The following is an 18889-nucleotide window of genomic DNA, read 5'->3' as shown; positions in this document are numbered from 1 at the left end:
AAGAGTCTGTCTACAGTCACACCAGGGGCATTTCAGCAGCTCTCATTTTCTGACCTGTAGTCCCAGGCCTTAAAAAATTAGTTTTCGAGGAGTATGAGTATAATGACTTCATCCATAATAGAGTACTGTTCAGTTACAGATAGCTTCATCATGTAAGCTTATTTATTCTTCTGAAAAGAAACTTTCAAGGTGGTGTCTGATCCTTATCCATAATGTTATTCTCCTGTTGTCCTCATTATTCATGAAGAGCACAAATAAATTAAAGTCCTCAATGTATGGTGTCTAAATTCAGCTACAGTATGTACTTGAGTTAATATTACTAGTTTTGCCTTGGCTAAAAAGGCATCACTGATTTTTCATTATTGTTGTGTTTGCATTTCCCCCAAATATTTCTCATAGTCTCCTTCAAATCACAAAAAGCAAAAACATAGGGAAATTCTAAGCATTATTTTATCTTTGAAGTTTCATGCTTATTTAACTGGAAACATTAACTTATTCATTTCATACATAGCTTCATGGTTTGTAAAAAAAACCTAGTCAAGTATGACATTGTATCATTAGATATAATGTCAGCACATAATCAGTGATGCGGAAGTCAAACACTTTGGGGATACACTAAATTGTTCTGCTAACACTTTCATGATTGTTAGACAGAGAGCTCTCTGTCTGTTTACCACACACTAATTTTTCTCCATGCTTATGTCTGGAAGAGTTCCCATGAGGATACAAAAAGGGTCTGCACTATAATAAAGTTGAAATGAATCAAAATGGGTATTTCGCAAGGTAATGCATATACTTCTTGTTGCTGCTTCTGCTTCTGTGGGCCTTTAAATCACTTCTGAGTTATAGAGGCCTCAAGTTGAAACTATCCCAGGGTTTTTCAGCAAAATTTGTTCAGAAGAGGTTTGTCACTGCTTTCCTCCAAGGCCGAGAGAGTGTGACTTTCCTTACTAACCCAGTAGGTTTTCCTGGTCAAGCAGGAATAGCTTGAATCTAGTTTTCCAGAGTCCAAGTCTCCCTTTCTAACCATTCCATCATGCTGGCTCTCTAATGCATATGCTTACATCTTTGAAAAAAATATTTGGCAACACATAGACTTCTTTAAAACTGTTACACCATATAAGGACAATTCAAACAGTATCCCTATATGAGATTGTTCAAGTAGAAAGAATGGTAACACTTATAGTTACGTAAGCCTGTCGAAATGCAAGGAAACAGTTAATTTAACCAAAACTTAAGGGGGGGGGGGGGGCTGGAAAAAAAAAACATGCTATATGTGTTTCATTACTTATGCTACAATTCAAAGAATTTTTTTCCTGTAGCGGCTTGAAAGAAATACAGATTAAATGATGAAGGAGTTCAGAGTGAAGAGTATGTAAGCGTCTGCAAGAAAATAATTCCCCTTGGCAGAGATCCCTTCATGTCAGCCTTGGTTGTTCACATTGATTCTAACAGGATGAAGGGCTTCTTCCAAGTCAAATACAAATTATCACAATGAACTAATAAAAAGTGACTGTGATCTGTCTCTTCACAACCAGATAACAGCTAGCATAAGCATCTGTTGTTCAGGGCTGTGGAAACAAAACTAGATGCAGACAAATCTACCTAAGTATGAGTTCCTGTTCCACCTACACCAGTAAAAATAGGAGTTTAACCCACAGCCAAAAAAATGTGACTTACTGCTGCCAATTTAAATTCAAATTCAGGATACATCCAGATTTTATCACATGCATTTTGCTGCTGGTGCTGCCATCCGGGTGAATCCTGAGTAACATCCGGCTAGAATCTGAGCTCAGCTGGCCGATTTGCAAAGCTAGAGCTTCCTGGTTTTGAAAAGAGGCTGGCTGACTCAGCATGGATTGTAGCCAGAGGTTAGCTGGGCTGAACTCAGCCGGCAGCATCAGCAGCCAGATGCATTCAATAAAATCTGGATGTATCCCGAATTCAAACTGAAATTGGCAGTGGTAAGTCGCGTTTTTTAGCTGTGTGCTAAACTACATACATCCACAAAGATAAAAATGGTAAGGTAGAGGTAGCAAATTCACAACAAGTAAAAGGAAGTGATTTTTCCCACAATGCACAAAAGATTGAGTGAAAGGCTTGATTTGGGACAGCTTTAAAGGTTGTTTTTTTTCCACAATCAAAAGGATAAGGCTACTGAAACAGGATGATTAGACATTTTCCGAGGCTACTATGTTCAATGTCAGAGATTGGGTGGATCTTATAGATTGTGAAAATGAAGGACATTTAGCTACACAAAAGAAGATAAAGGAGGATAATGATTTTTAAAGAACTTGCACATGCTAATCAGTATGCATATGCAAAATTAAAAGAATTCAAATTTCTTGAAATCTGAAGGCAAGGCAACTACTTCCATATTGAAAATGTGGGATAAGGCTGAACTAAATAAATTAATGTCCTGCAAAAATGTTTAAATAAATATACATCATGTGCCAAACTGGCCATATAATTGTCCCTTTTCAGTTAATTTACAGCTAGATGGTCCTGATCCTGTTCCAGAGTTAATTCTACTTCTGTAACCCCTATTCATGTCAGTTGTTGCATCTTGGTAATAATAATGGAAAATTGAGTTAAACAAGGGTCACTTTATTTGATCTAACCTATTTTAAGTCATGTCAGCCTGGAAATGAAGCAAGAGTGGGGAGCTACCAGCTGAGGCCAGATGTCAACCCCTTGAAAACTTTCTCTGCCTTCTCTTGGGTGAAACACTTCATTCCAAAGTGCAATCCAAATATTTTGGTTGTTCCTTGCCCAACCACAATGGGAAGGTAATCCAAGGGACTCCCACCCAAGCCTCAGGTCTCTAAAAATGAGAGCCCAGCTCCCAGATTAACCTCAATGGTAGCCTCCTTCCCCACCCCTATCCCAGGCCTCAGAACCCTATAAGAGGAGGTTTCAGAGTCCTACCCTACACCAAAAAGTGCCAGAGATGATCACTGAAGACTTATATCTTCTCCCATAACCTGCCAGGAACAAGTAATTGCTTAGTCCCTTTTGCCCACCTGACAGACCAGCACTGATCACCATCAGCACTGCAGATCTCTGTCCAAACTTTGGCAGGATGTGAGGGAATGTGGCCCAAAATGATGACCTTTCTGCAGGCAAGGTCAATATGTTTGGGATTACTTTCCCTACACCACACAACATGGGAAACCCCAGGCTAATGACTAATTGCTAAAATTCTTTCACTGTTGTAAAACCAGGGTTTTACCCTTCAGCAACCTAAGTTATTCCCCTAAGTGAATGACTAACATGTCAGGAGTCAGCCCAGTGTGCTCCTCAAACAAAAGAAGCATCAGGTTGCTCCACTGGAGGCCCCTTCTCACAAACCACTCCACAGTGGCAACACCACTCAACTCCAGTTGAGGCCCCAAATGACAACTTTGGGCCAAGCATGCTGCCCAGTACACCATACTATGGCCACAAGACCTGCAGTCTTGCCATAATCACCTAGAAATTAAGAGAGGAACATGAGAGGGTGATCAAGCCTTAAATAACCCCACACCCACCACATTCAGCATTCCGGCACCTTGTGCTAGAGACAAAGCACCCTGGTCATTACCATAGTGAGTATCATTTATATTGTTGCTCACTCACTCCACAAGTCCACATAGCTATTACCTTCCCTTTAAATGAAATTAAATGCAACATATATAGGAAGCATGCACATCACAATGCTTTTCTGGTCATCTCTACTGAATTGAACAATCCATACTCATCCAATCAATTCTTATAGACTTTTAGCATAAGTCGACCATTTGAATGCAACAATGTTTTTATAAATTTCAACAGTTAATCCCCCCCCAAAAAATTAAATTTTAAGCAATTAAGGAGTTAAATAAATTTCATGTTGTGATTCATTTTTGTACAATCTTCCTTTTGGTGAATCTCTTCTATCACCACCACCATAGCCATTCCCTGCATGGACCATATTCACACCATTGTTACTTCTCTATCAAAGTCATAGACCACTCATTTTTCATTTGCTCGTCAGTCTTATAGCCTGTTTTGCAAGGTAAAGGCCTGTTACAGACAGCCAAAATAAAGCTGCTTCGAGTCACTTTGGAGATATGGTATTTCAATGATGCATGAGTCCTAAGAGTCTGGAAGCTTCACTAAAGCTGCACTCCAGTCCTTAGGACTGGAGTGTGGCTTTGGTGCGGCCTTTGGACTCTTAGGACACATGTATCATTGAAATATCATACCTCCAAAGTGACTCGAAGCAGCTTTATTTTGGCTGTCTGTAACAGGCCAAAATTTCCCTTAATTCTTGCCATTATCCCCACAGATTATTTTCTTCACACCTTTCCTACCCCCATGCTCTCTCTTCCTCTGGGAGGCATACACACACTTGGGCAATGAGGCACTGGCATACTTCCTCTTGTCTCATACAAATGTTCTTCTACCCCAATTTCAATTTGTTACTGTTCCAGTGATGCATGAACAGTAAGGTAGGCAGAAAGCTGAAAGACTGGGCACCACTAGCACATTCCCTGCTGGTGCAACTTCAGGAGCAATCAGGCCTCCACTTTTATTCCACAAAGATTATCTTCCTTTCCTTAGTCTTCCTTCTCCATCCCAAAGCTTGTTGGGAACTGTGCTTCAGGAAGTGAGAAAGACAGAGACAGTCTTGGCCACAACTTTAATGCCCAGCATACAGTATGCTAGCTCAAGTACAAACACCTTCCTTTTATTGTTAATAAAGAGTGATATAGGCTAGATAAAAGGAAAATAACCACATTGATTACCCCACTGTGGGGTTGGAGGGAACTGGAGAAGCTTTGAAGAGGATACTTAAACTGGAGAAATGCTGCTGGAGCTGTGAGTTCAGTGGAGTTCACAGTGAAATAATCCAACATGAAAAAATAAAGTAAAATAAAATAAAATAAAATAACTCTCCTTAACTGCTTTCAGTAAAGACAAAGGCTGCATCTGCACTACAGAAATAATCTGGTTTCACTATTTCACTATAGTAATATCACTATTACTAATACTGCCAGACACTACTAATGCTACCAGATACTGAGACGACTGGGGTAGTATTATTACTAGTCCTGAGACACAGCTATACTAGAGGAGGCCCAATGGAATAAATGAGATTTAAGTTATACTATGTAGGACTAGGTATGGGCCCAATGTAATATATGCAGATATATCCATATGTTAATAATGTTTTAATAATGTCTTTGGGACTGCACAATTAAAAAAAAAATTGAATGCTTATTTTCATAGCTCACAATCTGACACAACAAAATAAATGGAATAAATTCTGTAGATTTATCAGAGTGAAGTCCTACCTTTGAAGAAACAGTCTTTGCTGTGAATAATGTAGATTTTCTTCCTTTGCAAGCATGAAGCTCGGTGGAGTTCACAGTGATTTTCATAGAATTTGCCATCAGATCCACACACAGGCATGTAACTAGATTTACAGTTATCTATGCATCTACATTCAGGTTTGTCAGTCTCCTTGTTCACAACACACTTACTGCCTCGACCACAATACTTCTTTTCACATGATGCATGGAGGCCATCTTGTCCATAAAGCACTGGAAAAGCAGAGGAAAAAATGTTTTGGTATCAATTCTAAGCTGAATACTTCTTGGGGAGCAAATACTTTTGCAGCAATATACTTTTATATACAACATGTTTTTGCAACACTGTGTCAGGCAAACATCATATTGATTGTGGCACTTTCTCTAAAACAGGTAGGACTGGGGAAGAATCCTGCTGGAAACTATAGAAACTTACTACAAGCTGGTATAAACAATAGTAAGGTTTATGAGGCAATGGTCTATGCTGGAGGAAGGCAGTGTTCCATGTTCCATTTGGTAACAGTTGAACAATAAAATTGGAGTGCATCAAAACAGAGCATTGTCTGACTCCATCATATCATCTTTGATTTTCTAAAATAGAAATCTGTCTTCCATCATGTGACAGAGAGACAGACAGGTAATATCATTTGATTTCTCATTACCATTGATATTACAGTCAGACCTCCATATCCATAGGTTCTTTATCCACAGATTCAAGAATTTATGGCTTGAAAATATTCAAAAATATATTAATTCTGAAAAACAAATCTTGATTTTGCCCTTTTATATAAGGGACATCATTTTATTCTCTGTTGTGTTTAATAGGATTTCTAGAACCAAACCCCAGTGGATACTAAGGGTACATTGTAATTTATACCGACACTAATTTTTAACTTTCAATGACGATTGACAATGCAACATAATTCAGTTCAGATTTTGATTTAACTATTGGGAAGAATGCATCTTGGACTGATTCAGAAGCCATCCCATTGATTCACACTGAATTGCGAATTTCAGTTCAGAAATCCAGGTGCTGATGATCTAAATTCACTAGCACTGAGTTTAGATCATGAACACCTGGATTTCTGAACTGAAATTTGCAATTCAGTGTGAATCAACGGGATGGCTTCTGAATCAGTCCAAGGCGATTCATCAGAATTAGATCAAAATTGTAATTGTACTAACACATTACTACTACTACTACTAATAATAATGATTTATTTATATCCCGCCCAATCACAAGGAATCCGGGTGGGTTACAGCAATAAAAAATACAATTAAAAATGCACACAGATTCAAAGTAATCCCTTTCTCAACCCCCCCATCCCCATGCTAAAACAACAATATAAATAAACAATATAAAACATTAAAATACAAATGGCTAAAATTGGGGGGAAATTTGGCGGACAGAGAGAAGCACAATTAACCGTCACATACATGTATTCATATTCATATTCAAGGAGGGGAAGCTAAGCTGGGAAGGCCTGCCAGAAGAGATCCAGCTTAAGGGCCTTCTTAAAGGCTGTAAGGGTAGAAATGTGGCAGATCTCCTCTGGCAGGTTACTCCATAGCTTTGGAGCAGCGATGCAGAAGGCCCTCTGGGTAACTGATGTCAACCTGGATTTTTTAGGCTGAAGTAGACTTTTCCCAGAGGACCTTAATGTGTGGGACGGACATATACTGAACAGCAGACAAATAAGTGTAGGGGTTTGGGTCTGTATGTCTTTATGTTTTGATTTTTAAAAGGTGGGACCTACCAATAACATTCAAATTCTGAGTGAAATTGGGATAGGAGAGGATAAGTCTCTTTCCCTCATCCTATTCCAATAAATTTTAGAAGTTTTCTTTAAAATGGTTTAGATAGGAAACCAGCAAAATTTCAGAAGAATGTAATTGCAAGGACTAGGGTTAGAGATAAGTGCAGGATTTAAAGAATACTGTAGCATGCAGTAGAAGAGAAGACGGTCTTTTATTTTCCAAATAAGCACCCACTATTATGGACCCCGCATAATCCCACAGAAAAATGGTTTAAGCAAGTCTACGTTTCGAGGTGGATTCAATTCTTCTGGTAGCCATCAGGAGTGTAGAGTCACTTTTTGCATACATGACATTATCCCTTTGCATTGGTGTGTGTGTATGTGTATATTACACACAAACGTATTTCCCCATATACCTAACTTGTATTCACTATTGGTTCTTTAATATCAATTTTTTTTTTGGGGGGGGATTTTGGGCAATCATGTAGTCCCCATATAGCCCCAGGGAAGAAAATTGTCACCTTTGCCCAATATGGAAAGTTTGGGGAAAAATATATCTAAAATGTCAGGAGTGTTAATATTTGCATTTGGTTGTTTCGGAGAAAGTATGCTTCAGTATGGATTTTTTTAAAAAAATTGAGTCCATCCATTTTAGTTCCTGATCTGGGATTTGTCTGAATTTGAACTATTTCACCAGTATAGACATTACAAAAAACAGAAAGACATGGTGATGCTAAACTGCTAGTAATGTAATTTTTATTTTCCAGTAATGAGGCACCTGCTTATTCAGAGAATTCAAAACTTATAGCTATTAGCAATAATTTATACAGAATACAATTTCCTAAAAAAGCTTCTGTACAAAAACTAATAACTAGCATTATGTCAATTATCTAAGTTTCTAAAAATTAGAAGATTACTGTGCAGCAATAATTGTAATAAGCACATTATAGAACATTACAGAATGATATTGCAAAAAAATAATCAAAACAGAAAGGTTGATTTGCAATTTACTTCAGGCTTTTATTCTGCTGCTGCTTTATCATATAATAAAATAATGCTTCAGTGTAGAAAGCAGGGTCTGCAAACCCCCTGCAGCCCAAATTGTTAAAAAATGAAATTAGGGTATCATTCACTGACTACACATTACAAAAATGAAAGTAAAACTGTTTTTTCCACAAGTACTGTATAGTTAAACTTTTATATTCATCACTGTAGATTCAAAGGAAAGGAATCTGTTACTGGAGGATTAAGTGCTTCACTCAATAACTCATTAAAATTCCACTAACCTTGGCGAGCTGAGAAATATTGACATTTTTCTTGGATCATAATAAACTAGAAGGTCAAAATGTCTCCAAAAGGCATAAAAATAACAATCCCTAAGTGGCATATCTGAATATCCTTTATTCGTTTTACTAATTGTTCAGTGTGTCCCTGTGACAATATCCATGGGAATGCTAATAATGCGACCCCTGTATAGCCTGACTGTCAAGGTCACTTACAATTACATTTTATACTGCATTTTTTATCAAAACACACTGTCCCAGCATGCTGAAACACAGAAGCCCTGCAGAAGAAAATCAGCACAAATATAACCATTGCTTCATTAGTTAAGAAAAAGCTTTCTTTTGGATTTTTGGGTCTCTTTTTAAAACACCATTGTACGAACTCAAGCCTGGTTTTGGAAAGGCCGTGAAGAATTCAAGATTTCTCATTCTCAGTGAAGAAGGCATTAGCCAACCTTCATTGAAGGTCTTGCCCTGAGCACACCAATGGAACAAAGAACACTTTACTTTTCGTTAAGTTTTCCACAACTTGGGCATAAACGTCTCAGCAGAAGACTGCTGTTTTCTCACTTGGTTAAACAAAGCACGCAGGCACATGGCAAGCGCAAAGACTGGCTGGTTCACCCAGAAGACACAGACAAATTTTCTGATGCTTCTAATATTTAGAAGTCTATGCATGAAAGTAGCGACTACTGCAGAACATCTGTTACTCCTACAAATCGTTGTCACCAATGAATAATAGTCTTTAGATTGGCAGAAAATATCTTGTGCATGTTATGTATTTGGTGGGGGGGCACTGGAATTGAGAACGGATCTATACCATCTGGCTGTACTTATATCCTATGAAGACTATTGGTATGGAACAAGAGCACCTGACCCTGATTGATTGATGTTTCATGTTTTTAGCTGTGGTTTTAATTATGTGGTAACTAATGTTGTAATATTGTAATTGTTTTTAACTCTGTTGTGATCCCGCCTCGATCCATTGGGAGAGGCAGGAAGATATAAATAAAAACTATTATTATTATTATTATTATTATTATTATTATTCGTTTCAGTAACTTGAATCGCTTTTTTAAAGCAAGGGATAAAATCCAGCATGAATTTAACACCACAGTTGGTAAATCCCAGTAGGTAGGCTCTAGCTGGGAATAATGATTGGACTGAGGCCCTAATAAATAATACAATCATTCCACCACAATGTCATCCTTGCAGTCTTTAGAACAGGTCTCACACTCCTAGCTAGCTTCTGAATGCATGCAAAAATATCCATGGGAACATTTTGCTCAGTTGCCCAGAGAACACATTATTCCTAGAGCTCAGAAAAATGTTCTACCTAGTGAAGTAGTCAGCTGTAGCAGCTGAGAAGACAGGCCAAGATAGTATGAGCTGAGCCCATGCTATTCTGGTGCCAGTGCTCACCTGGCTTTATCCCCAGGTTGGCTTCAGGATGGGCAGTTCTTTACACACCTGTCCCTTTGCTGACCCAAGACTTGTTATTGGTGCACACTCTTTGCATTGATTCACTGTCACTTGTACTCAGATGCCCCCCTCCCCCATCCTCACATCTAAGGGCCCTGGTGGCACAGTGGTTAAATGCCAGTATTGCAGCCACAACATTGTAAGTTTGATTCTGCAGGGCCCCAGGTTGATTCAGCCTTCCATCCATTCATAGGTTGCTAAAATGAGTACCCAGCTTGTTGAGGACAACTGGCTAACACATTGTAAACTGCTTAGTGCTTATTTCACTATGAAGCAGTAATGAAATGTAAAGTGCTATTGCTATTGCTATCTGAGGCGGAAAGAGGACATCTGGCTGCATTCATGTGGCCAAGTGCCCCATTTCCTCATCAGGCATGGCAATGAGGGGCTTCTGAGTAACAACACAGCAAGGTAAGGAGCATTAGGGGCATATAAACAGCTGGGATTTGCCATGGAGTTTCCATGTCAAATTACTTCAGGGCAAATGCTGCTTACCCTAGGATTGGGCTGGATGTACATCCAGTCTGGCAGGATTGGGCTCAATCATGGCCCCATTGTTGTGGCCTGAATCATCTAAACTGTACAAGGCTGATGGGAACATGGGCCTTTTGGCCTATGAGGACAACCCTGTAGATAGTAGTGGAAGACAGTAGTTGGAAGTGATAGAAAGGTAAGAGATAAAGCTGCAAACTTCATATCTTTGGCTGCTGCTGTTCACAGATGGGTGCCTAAGTGTGATGCTGCTCAGAACCAATATTTTATTTTTCTAAGTAGTGATAACTCTTGAGTAATCTCATGCATGTAATTTTTAAAAAATCAAAGCAAGATATTGGCCATCATCCTGCATTTCCAAATGTAACTATGAGTATGGAAATCCATTGTTGTAGTTATACCTGACTATGATATCTCTAAAATATAACATTTCAGCCTGGCAGTGCCCCAGCTGAAGAATTTCCAACTGGAAGAATTTCCAGATTGGTGTGGATCAGGGTTGCAGGGAAATGACATATATATGTCATACAGTGCAATTGACAAAATAAAAATATCACACTAGGGGAACGATTGTATCAAAGAGGCCAAATGAATGGACAACATCAGTGAGACTGAATGAATAACCATGGCCTCAGGGATAGGGAAGGCACATGATCTCAGTGAAAAGGACATAGAAAGCGCATTGCCTATATCCCTTCCATATAAGTAATGAATGGATGGAGCTAGGTGACCTTGCATTTATATCTGTTGGTAACCCATTCCCCTCTCTCATTCTTTCTCTCTAGAACCACTTCAGAGCTTGCTAACTGACTGCTTGTTCACAAAATGATAGTATGACTGGACAGAGATCTACTTTTGAAGAATCAGATAGCTGCATTGCTCAATGGCACTATTCCACCCTTGCTTCTCTGAACTATTTGGCAAGGACGGGCTACATAAGATTATTAGGCTTCCACAAATTAATACTTGTATAGTCCTTTGAAGAGCTAAAGCAAATCATAAGAATTATTAGGCAGTATTCAATCCAGGCAGGAAGAATAATAGATGGGCTTCAAATCAGTGTGAGCCAAAATGAGAAAAGCCCCAAGACATTTTACTTGTAAAGCTACAGTCTGTTTGCCTATTAATATAAGTTGATAATCTTTCTTATACAAGGTTGTATAAGATTCCAGAGTACAAAAATTTTACATTTTGGACTACCTCTCTGAGAAACTCCCAGACAGCACAGAACATACTGGCTGGAAGGGATATGAAGACCAAAAAATTAATGTTTCCATGCTCAGGCCTGTTGGAAGGAGTTATAGACAAGCTGGAAGGAGTTATATACAAGGAATCCTCATGGAGCCAAGAGAAGCAATGTTTGGCATAAAGCCACACCCGCTGTCCATTTATGGTCCACCTGTGTAATTACTTGGGACCTGCTGTAGTGTTAATTACTTGGACTGCTCCAGGGATATTAAGAATTATGCCAGTCAGTAACTATTTCCAGGAGCTACATCTCATTTATTACTGTGGTTGGGCACATTCACTGTAGGTACCTTTAAATAAAGTATAAACCAAGTCTATTAAAGTTTGCTATTGCCAGGAGTTTAATGCACATGTTAAGTATGCACATTTGATGTAGGCTAAATCTCAAGGGGACAACATAAATATGGCACTAGACCCTGTCTGAGTCTAATCTGCACTGCAGAAACAAGGCAGTTCGACACTGCTTTAACAGCTATGACTCTATCCTTTCAAAACCTATGATTTATAGTTTTTTGTGGCACCAGAGCTCTCTGACAGAGAAGGCTAAACAACTCACTAAAACTATAAATCTCAGAGTTCCATAGCATTGAGTCATGGCAGTTAAAGGGGTGTCAAAATGAGTTATTTCTGCAGTGATGATTAGGCCATGGTTAGTAGCTGAATGGGAGACCACTAGGTTCTGTAGGCTAGATTTCAGAGGGAGGAACTGACAAAACCACCTCTGAGTATTCCTTGCGTAAGAAAACCCTATGAAATTCATAGTCACCATAAATCAACAGCCGTTTGGCCTATTTTCAAGAAGTCTGAATATTCTGACCCTCCGTTTAATGCCCCCTCCTCCCTGCAAGAACCCATGCACCCTTTAGGACCATTCCAGCACATTCGTCCCCCCTTTCCTTCCCCAGCAATAATGAAAAACAGGGAAGCTACTTATGTTTTGCCAAAAAAAGAGGACATTGAATTTCACAGCTAAAAACTACAGATGCAGATTTGAAGATACAGGTACTCATGCTTGCTGATAACTCCAGGGTTCCGGCTTGCTCTTCTTATGAGTCTTTATCTTAAAACCAGGCTTGGACTGGATAGTTTTTCAAAGGAAAGATGCTTTCAAAGAACTGTCCTTTGTAAAATAGCATGGACATAAGGCTACCCAAATGGGAAAGCAGCATGTTGTGTGTTGCCTAAAAAGCTAAACCTCTCTTTCTTCTTAGCTGTTATTCAACAAAGTTGGGATCAGTAGGGTTTTGGCAAATAAAAGGTCTACCCAGAGAATCTATTTTGGAACCAGTGACTCTTTTGCAGGAAAGGAAGTCACACTACAAAGAACAACCTCATAAAAGGATCTTCAAAAGCATCCTTAATTAATTAACAGGTGAGCAATAGTGCCACACTAAACTTTTGACCTCTGTCATCTGGTAAATTAGGGTAGATTAAATCCAAAGGACTGCTTGTTATGTGATTTTCAATTTTCAGTGTAACATCTACATTTAAAGTCATATAGCTGCAATATAATACTTAGAAAGAAATGCCTGAGGCTCGTTAAGGAAGGCACAAGTCAGCTTCTGAGACAATGACAAAATCCTGGATATAGTTCACTAATTAAGCCAGCCCCTCGTCAACATTTCTCTCATGTTATTAAAGCTGAATGAATTCCCCACTCGAGCAAAGATTATGAAAAAAAAAAAACAGTAATGGAAAAGGTAATCAAGTGAAACTACTAGCTAACTGCTTGGAGGATTTATGGGCTCACCACACTGCATGAAAAAGATATAATTCGTTCAATTTATTAGTCATAAAGAAAGTAATTTACTTAGGTTAAAAACTGATCATCTTACAAAACAAGCCACTTTTTAGCACTAATTAAATTTACCAAATATGGCCCAAGACTGGAAGCACTGTATCTCTCTCTCTCTCATTCACTCCTACTAGGTGCTGTTTTTCACTGTAAATAAGAGATCTATGACTCTTATCTAAAGGAAGCCAGTGAAGACAAGTGTTGCTCTGATATTAGATAATAGATGTCAATATGTACAGCCCAAACTAAACCTGTAGATTTCAGAGAGAATGGGGCAGTACAGACAGGAGGCTAAATGCCACCCCTATATGCCCCAGATTGATGCTGTAGCAGCCACACATTGCAGCGCCGACCTGCTCCCTAAAAGAAGCTGCTCTGAGCAGCTTCTTTGAAAGGGTGTCACAGATGTGCTAGCATATAGCGGGTTTGAGGGGAAACATGCTGGCCTCACCCATTCCAACTCTGATCTCCTCAAATTAATGGGGATAGTCTGAGACAAACGTGGAACAGTCCTTTGGGTGACTGGATTGCCTGGAAACTATAACTACCTTAGACCAAACACAGCTACACCCTCCATTCAGACTGACAAGATGTCTCATTCAGTACTGGAAGATTAAAGAACTGGCATGTGCATCACTCCACAGAAATGTTTGTGTGTGCCTGAAGAGAGTTTCTTTCTTTTACAGTGTATAACACAGGGCACAGTCCAGGTCCCTAAAATTAATGAAAATCTTGTCACTGAACTCAGTAAATTATAGAATCCATAGAGTATATATCAAGACCATCAAAGTGCCAACAAGCATGCACTACATATTAATTGATTGCAAACAATCGAAAGTATATTGAAATGTCTTGCATTGCCCCATTGTATTGAGCATGTATAATTTACTTTGCTTTAAAGGATAACTAACTAATAGCTCTAATAAGGAACTATTTTTACCTTCCCTTAACAATGCATATGGATAATGTGCTCCTCAGGTAAATTTAGGATTTAAAGCAATGTAAATTTAGTTATATGCAAATCCCATTTATTTGCTAGAAAACCAAACTATGCATTTTCTTTATTGCAGTATGAAAAGATGGCCTGGTTTCTGAAGGAAAATGGTGCTAATTTCTCATGTTTATTATACAAATGAAGGCAAGGAAGGGAGGAGCACCAGAAAGCATTTTTTCAGAGGAGAAATATGGAAAATTTGCCCGTGCTTTATACTGTGTGAACAAGCAACCTGCTAATATTTTAGTGGTGTACTCCTGGAAGGATTAATAGGTTTTTATCTCAACAGCAAGTGCAGCCCACTCATTTAGATGAGGAGGAAGTTTGGAGGTCATGCACATTTTTCAGGCACATTATCTAAAGAGGATATAGAGGAGGACACCAACATGCCACAATTGCATTGGAAAGAGATAACAAGAGTCTCCAAGGAGAATGACAGAGTGTTATCAGCCCTCATATTAATTTAAGGACACTTTGGGAATTGGAGCGGGAGGACAACATGCCTGATTTATAACCAGGGAATACAGTTTGAAAACCAGTGGAGATTAAGCTAGTAGTGCTCCAGCCATAATGCAACACTTTGTGCTCACAATCTGATGATTAGATTCAAAGTACTGGATAGATGCCTATGGATACAGAGTGTCTCAGCAGCCACAGTTTAAGGAAGAAAATAAAAGATCAGCAGAGGTTATTATGTTGAGGAGAATGGAACTAGATAACACTAATAAGACTATAATTTTAATTCAAATGGTATTAAGGTTCTCTCCTTTGCCCTTGTCACTGAGGGTTAAATGAATGTTCTGCATGAGGTCTGTGATTGTGACACTCCCCCATGAATTAATTAGCAGCTCATGGCAGCTGTTTTGAAGATCAGAGACCAAATGCTTCCATTTACAATAAAACTGTTTCTCTCAACCTCTCCAACCCTTGTTAAGGAGGACCACTTCTTTCTGAATAGTAAATATATTCAATATATTGCAATATAAAAGCCAGCATGGTATAGCATCGACCTAGAATTCTGGGATACCAAGGTTCAAATCCCTGCTCAGCTACAGAAAGCAACTAGGTGATCTTGGGCAAGGTACACTCACACAGCCTCAGAGGAAGACAAGAACAACTTCTGACTCTACAAATCTTGTAGAGAAAACCCTGTGGTAGGGTTGCCTTAGGGTTGCCACAAGTTGGAAACAACTTGAAGGTACACAACATTTTGTAGTAAAAACATCTTTTAGTAAAAATTACCAGTATGAGATGTAAACTGAAAAGATAAGAAAATTATACGTTTGAGAACTATATGCTTGAGAACTATAAATTACAAAGCTAAACTTCCTACCACATTGCATAACACAAAAGGGGACTATGTAATGTTGAGGTTAATAATTATATGAAGCTAATTTCAAATTCTGGCATTTTTTGTTTGGTATAATGAGAAAACATTTTGTAAGTAATTTATAGTATTTTTAGAACACAGATTTTGCATATATTCTGATAAAGATAGACAATATTTTGATTACTGTCTGTGGGATGGCTAAAGTTTAGGAAAATGATCAACACTATTTTAATGTGGTGAGATGTATATTACTGAATTTGCCACTAAAATAATTACTTGTTTAACAGTCTAGATTATAGCTAACCCATGCCACTGAAAATCTTCCAAAATGTTGGGTCCAGCTGAATAGAGAATCCAACCAACCATAGATTTGGTGTTTATCCAAGCATCACTCACAATTTCTCCTAGTGAGGAATTGCTTTCCTGTGATGAGATTTCACATTGCTGTGATAAATTTTGAATGCAGGAATCATTACTCTGGAACTGAGTGATGACTGGGTGAGAATGATCCACATTATCAGTCTGCATGGTTGCTGTATTCAGCTGCTTTCTTCAGCAGTTTGGGATCTTGCAACAGGGAAGTGTTTCTCACACCACTGGAAGTAAACGTGAATGGGATATAACTCATCCAGAAAGCCTTCACTATGATGATTAACTTGCCATGTCCAACTATTTTCTGTGAAAGCAGATTTTGGTCCACAGAGAAAGATTAATAGTAATCCCTACCACTTTTTTGTGTCATGTATATCCCTTGACACATGAGGATGGCAGCAAATCAAGAAAAGCCAATGTTGCTGGTAGTCAAGAAATCAACACTTAGCAACATTGCCATAAAGCAGATACATCAGTATGACTCAATGAAGGACATAGCTTCTAATACAGAACAAAGAGTGAGGCAACTGGCACACAGAAGGTGAGATAAAGAAAGAACAAGGGTGGACCTGTTCCTCCTCTTCCTGGCCATCCCGGGCCTTCAGCTGTCTCTGTAGTGGCAGCTGAAGGCCTGGAGAGATGGGGAAGAGGAGGAACAGGCGCGCACCTGTTCTTCGTCTTTCCTCCTTGCCCCTGGCCTTTCAGCTGTCTCCAGAGAGGCAACTGAAGGCCTGGGAGGGCAGGGGGAAGAAGTCCCACCCTTGAAGTCCCACTCCCAGAGGGCAGAAGTCCTGCGCCATAAGTCGTGTTTCACTCCGCAGAGGTCCTACCCCCAGCACCAGGTAACACCTGATGTTGGAAGGCCTTTTAGTTTGGGCACTTGGCCCCTAAAAGGTTTGCCATCACTGATATATGCCCAATGGATGAAGAACTCAAATTCTGGATGACCCAGACATTTCAATAATACAGTGCACTCGCGTCATACATAGGCACCTTTTAGGCAGCTTTCAGCTTACGCTGAAAGCCGTGCAATGGGAGAAAAATGCACAAGCCTCATGGTTTTCAATGGAGTTCGAGCATACACGTAATTTTCCTTACGTGGAGGGGTTTAGAATGGATCTGCACATAAGGCAAGGGCACACTGCATTTATTTCAGCAGGCATTATGGTCCTATTCTATTCTGAAGATAGGAAAACAGAGGCGATTCAAATTATCAAATCACCTGACTTGCCCAGAAATGTAAACACTTTTTGGAAGTAATCTACAGAATGCAGATATGTCTCTGTGCATTTCAGATCCTAATTTTCTCTTTGTCCAAAGAAAAGCACATTGTCATAAATTCTGAGATCATTTAGAAACCTGACAATTTAAATATTTAACTAGTAATCACAAAAGGAACCAGCAGTTAATTTACCTCTGACAAAATGGAACAGCAACTAATTTTATTTTCATCATAATAGTATGTATTATATGTGCATTGGCTTCACCCAAATGGCCAGGCATCCTCTTCTGGCATCATAGCCTACAACTAGGGCCAGCAAGTGGTGGTAGCAGGTAGAGGGGCACATGGCCATCTGGTTTACTAGATGTTGTGGGGGAATTTCTGGAAACTCTATTGCAAACAGCCAATTTTTACTGGACCAGGCTAAGGGCCTATTAGGCTGGCTTATGCCAGATCTGCTGGAATGGCAACCAGCCTGCCCATCCTGAGCCTAGGGTTTATGGTTTGCATCATTTAAACAAGATGACACCAGGTCAGGTTGAAAATGGACCTTTTGGCCCATCTGTACAGCCCCATAATAGTCATAGTATTCATAGTCTCAAGGTATATTATGTTTAAAGATGTTACATGGAAGCTTTCATTTTTTCCTAAATGTCAAAACTTTGATTCAATTCCCTTGAATTACTGGTAACAGTATGTTTAATGTCTCACTGATTTTAGTGAAATATAGTAAAAAGTAATTCAATTCTTGACATTTATATCTGGAAGTAAATCTAAATAGTATGTTTATCAATTCTGAACTTGTTTGAAAATTGCAGAGATGTCAACTTGGTAAGTGTAAATACCAAGATTATAATGGGCATGATATAATATTTTAACAAATAAATAAATCTAAAGTGTATCTATAAGGAGCAAGGAACCAAAGAAGTTGATCAGATCCAAATGTTATTACAGCCTTTTTTTATTATCTTGCTCCTTGTTATCTTTGTTTCCGTAACATGTCAAGTTTGGAGACTCTTACAAACAAGGTTGTGAGCTTTTGTTCAAAACAGAGAGATGGACAGAGAGACTTTTGAATAAACAGTATTAGAACATTTTAAATTTTCTTTACTTAACAATCAGGCAGCTGTTCTCAAACACAGACATTTCAAGGGGATACTGGAGACAGAATCAGCTGAATTGGAACATATTCAGAAATGCCATCAACAGAGATACAAACAGATAATGGTTTCATGCATATTAATAAATACATTCTCACAAATACTCAAGTATTTTCAGAAGAGTTTCCCAATCCTAGGGCACTGCCTTGATTTATATTTTTTTCACGCATTTCTTGGGCATTGCCTTAGGTATTGCTTAAGTATTATTTTAAAATAATTCTTAAGTATCATTTAGACATTGTTAAGAATAGTTCGAAGTATTGGCTTCCTTAGCATTTACTTTAAGTATTGCTTTTAGACCTTGGGACTACAGATAAGTAGCTGTCATTTCACACAAACCTTTGAAGTCTAAGGACAATTTGACTTTTGTATCTTATTGTATTCTGGCTGTTCTTTTAAGACCCATCAGTGCCTTCAGAGA

At 38.8% G+C, this 18889-nt stretch overlaps 1 protein-coding gene across 3 annotated transcripts in view; it reads right to left on the bottom strand.

The window, feature by feature from the left end:
* FSTL4 (follistatin like 4) overlaps window positions 1–18889 on the bottom strand; it is a 645791-nt gene that overhangs the window by 440162 nt on the left and 186740 nt on the right. For all 3 annotated transcript variants that reach the window (XM_089530298.1, XM_089530316.1, XM_089530307.1), the window contains exon 4: window positions 5319–5567. In XM_089530298.1, coding sequence (XP_089386424.1) covers window positions 5319–5567 — 249 coding nt within the window. The remainder of the gene's footprint in view (window positions 1–5318; window positions 5568–18889) is intronic.

Source organism: Sceloporus occidentalis, unplaced genomic scaffold, assembly GCF_023333645.1.
Source record: "Sceloporus occidentalis isolate IW3139 unplaced genomic scaffold, rSceOcc1.0.p SCAF_1, whole genome shotgun sequence".
NCBI lineage: Eukaryota > Metazoa > Chordata > Lepidosauria > Squamata > Phrynosomatidae > Sceloporus > Sceloporus occidentalis.
The sequence above is the reverse complement of the archived record's forward strand: the minus strand, read 5'-3'. Positions and strand labels throughout refer to the sequence as shown.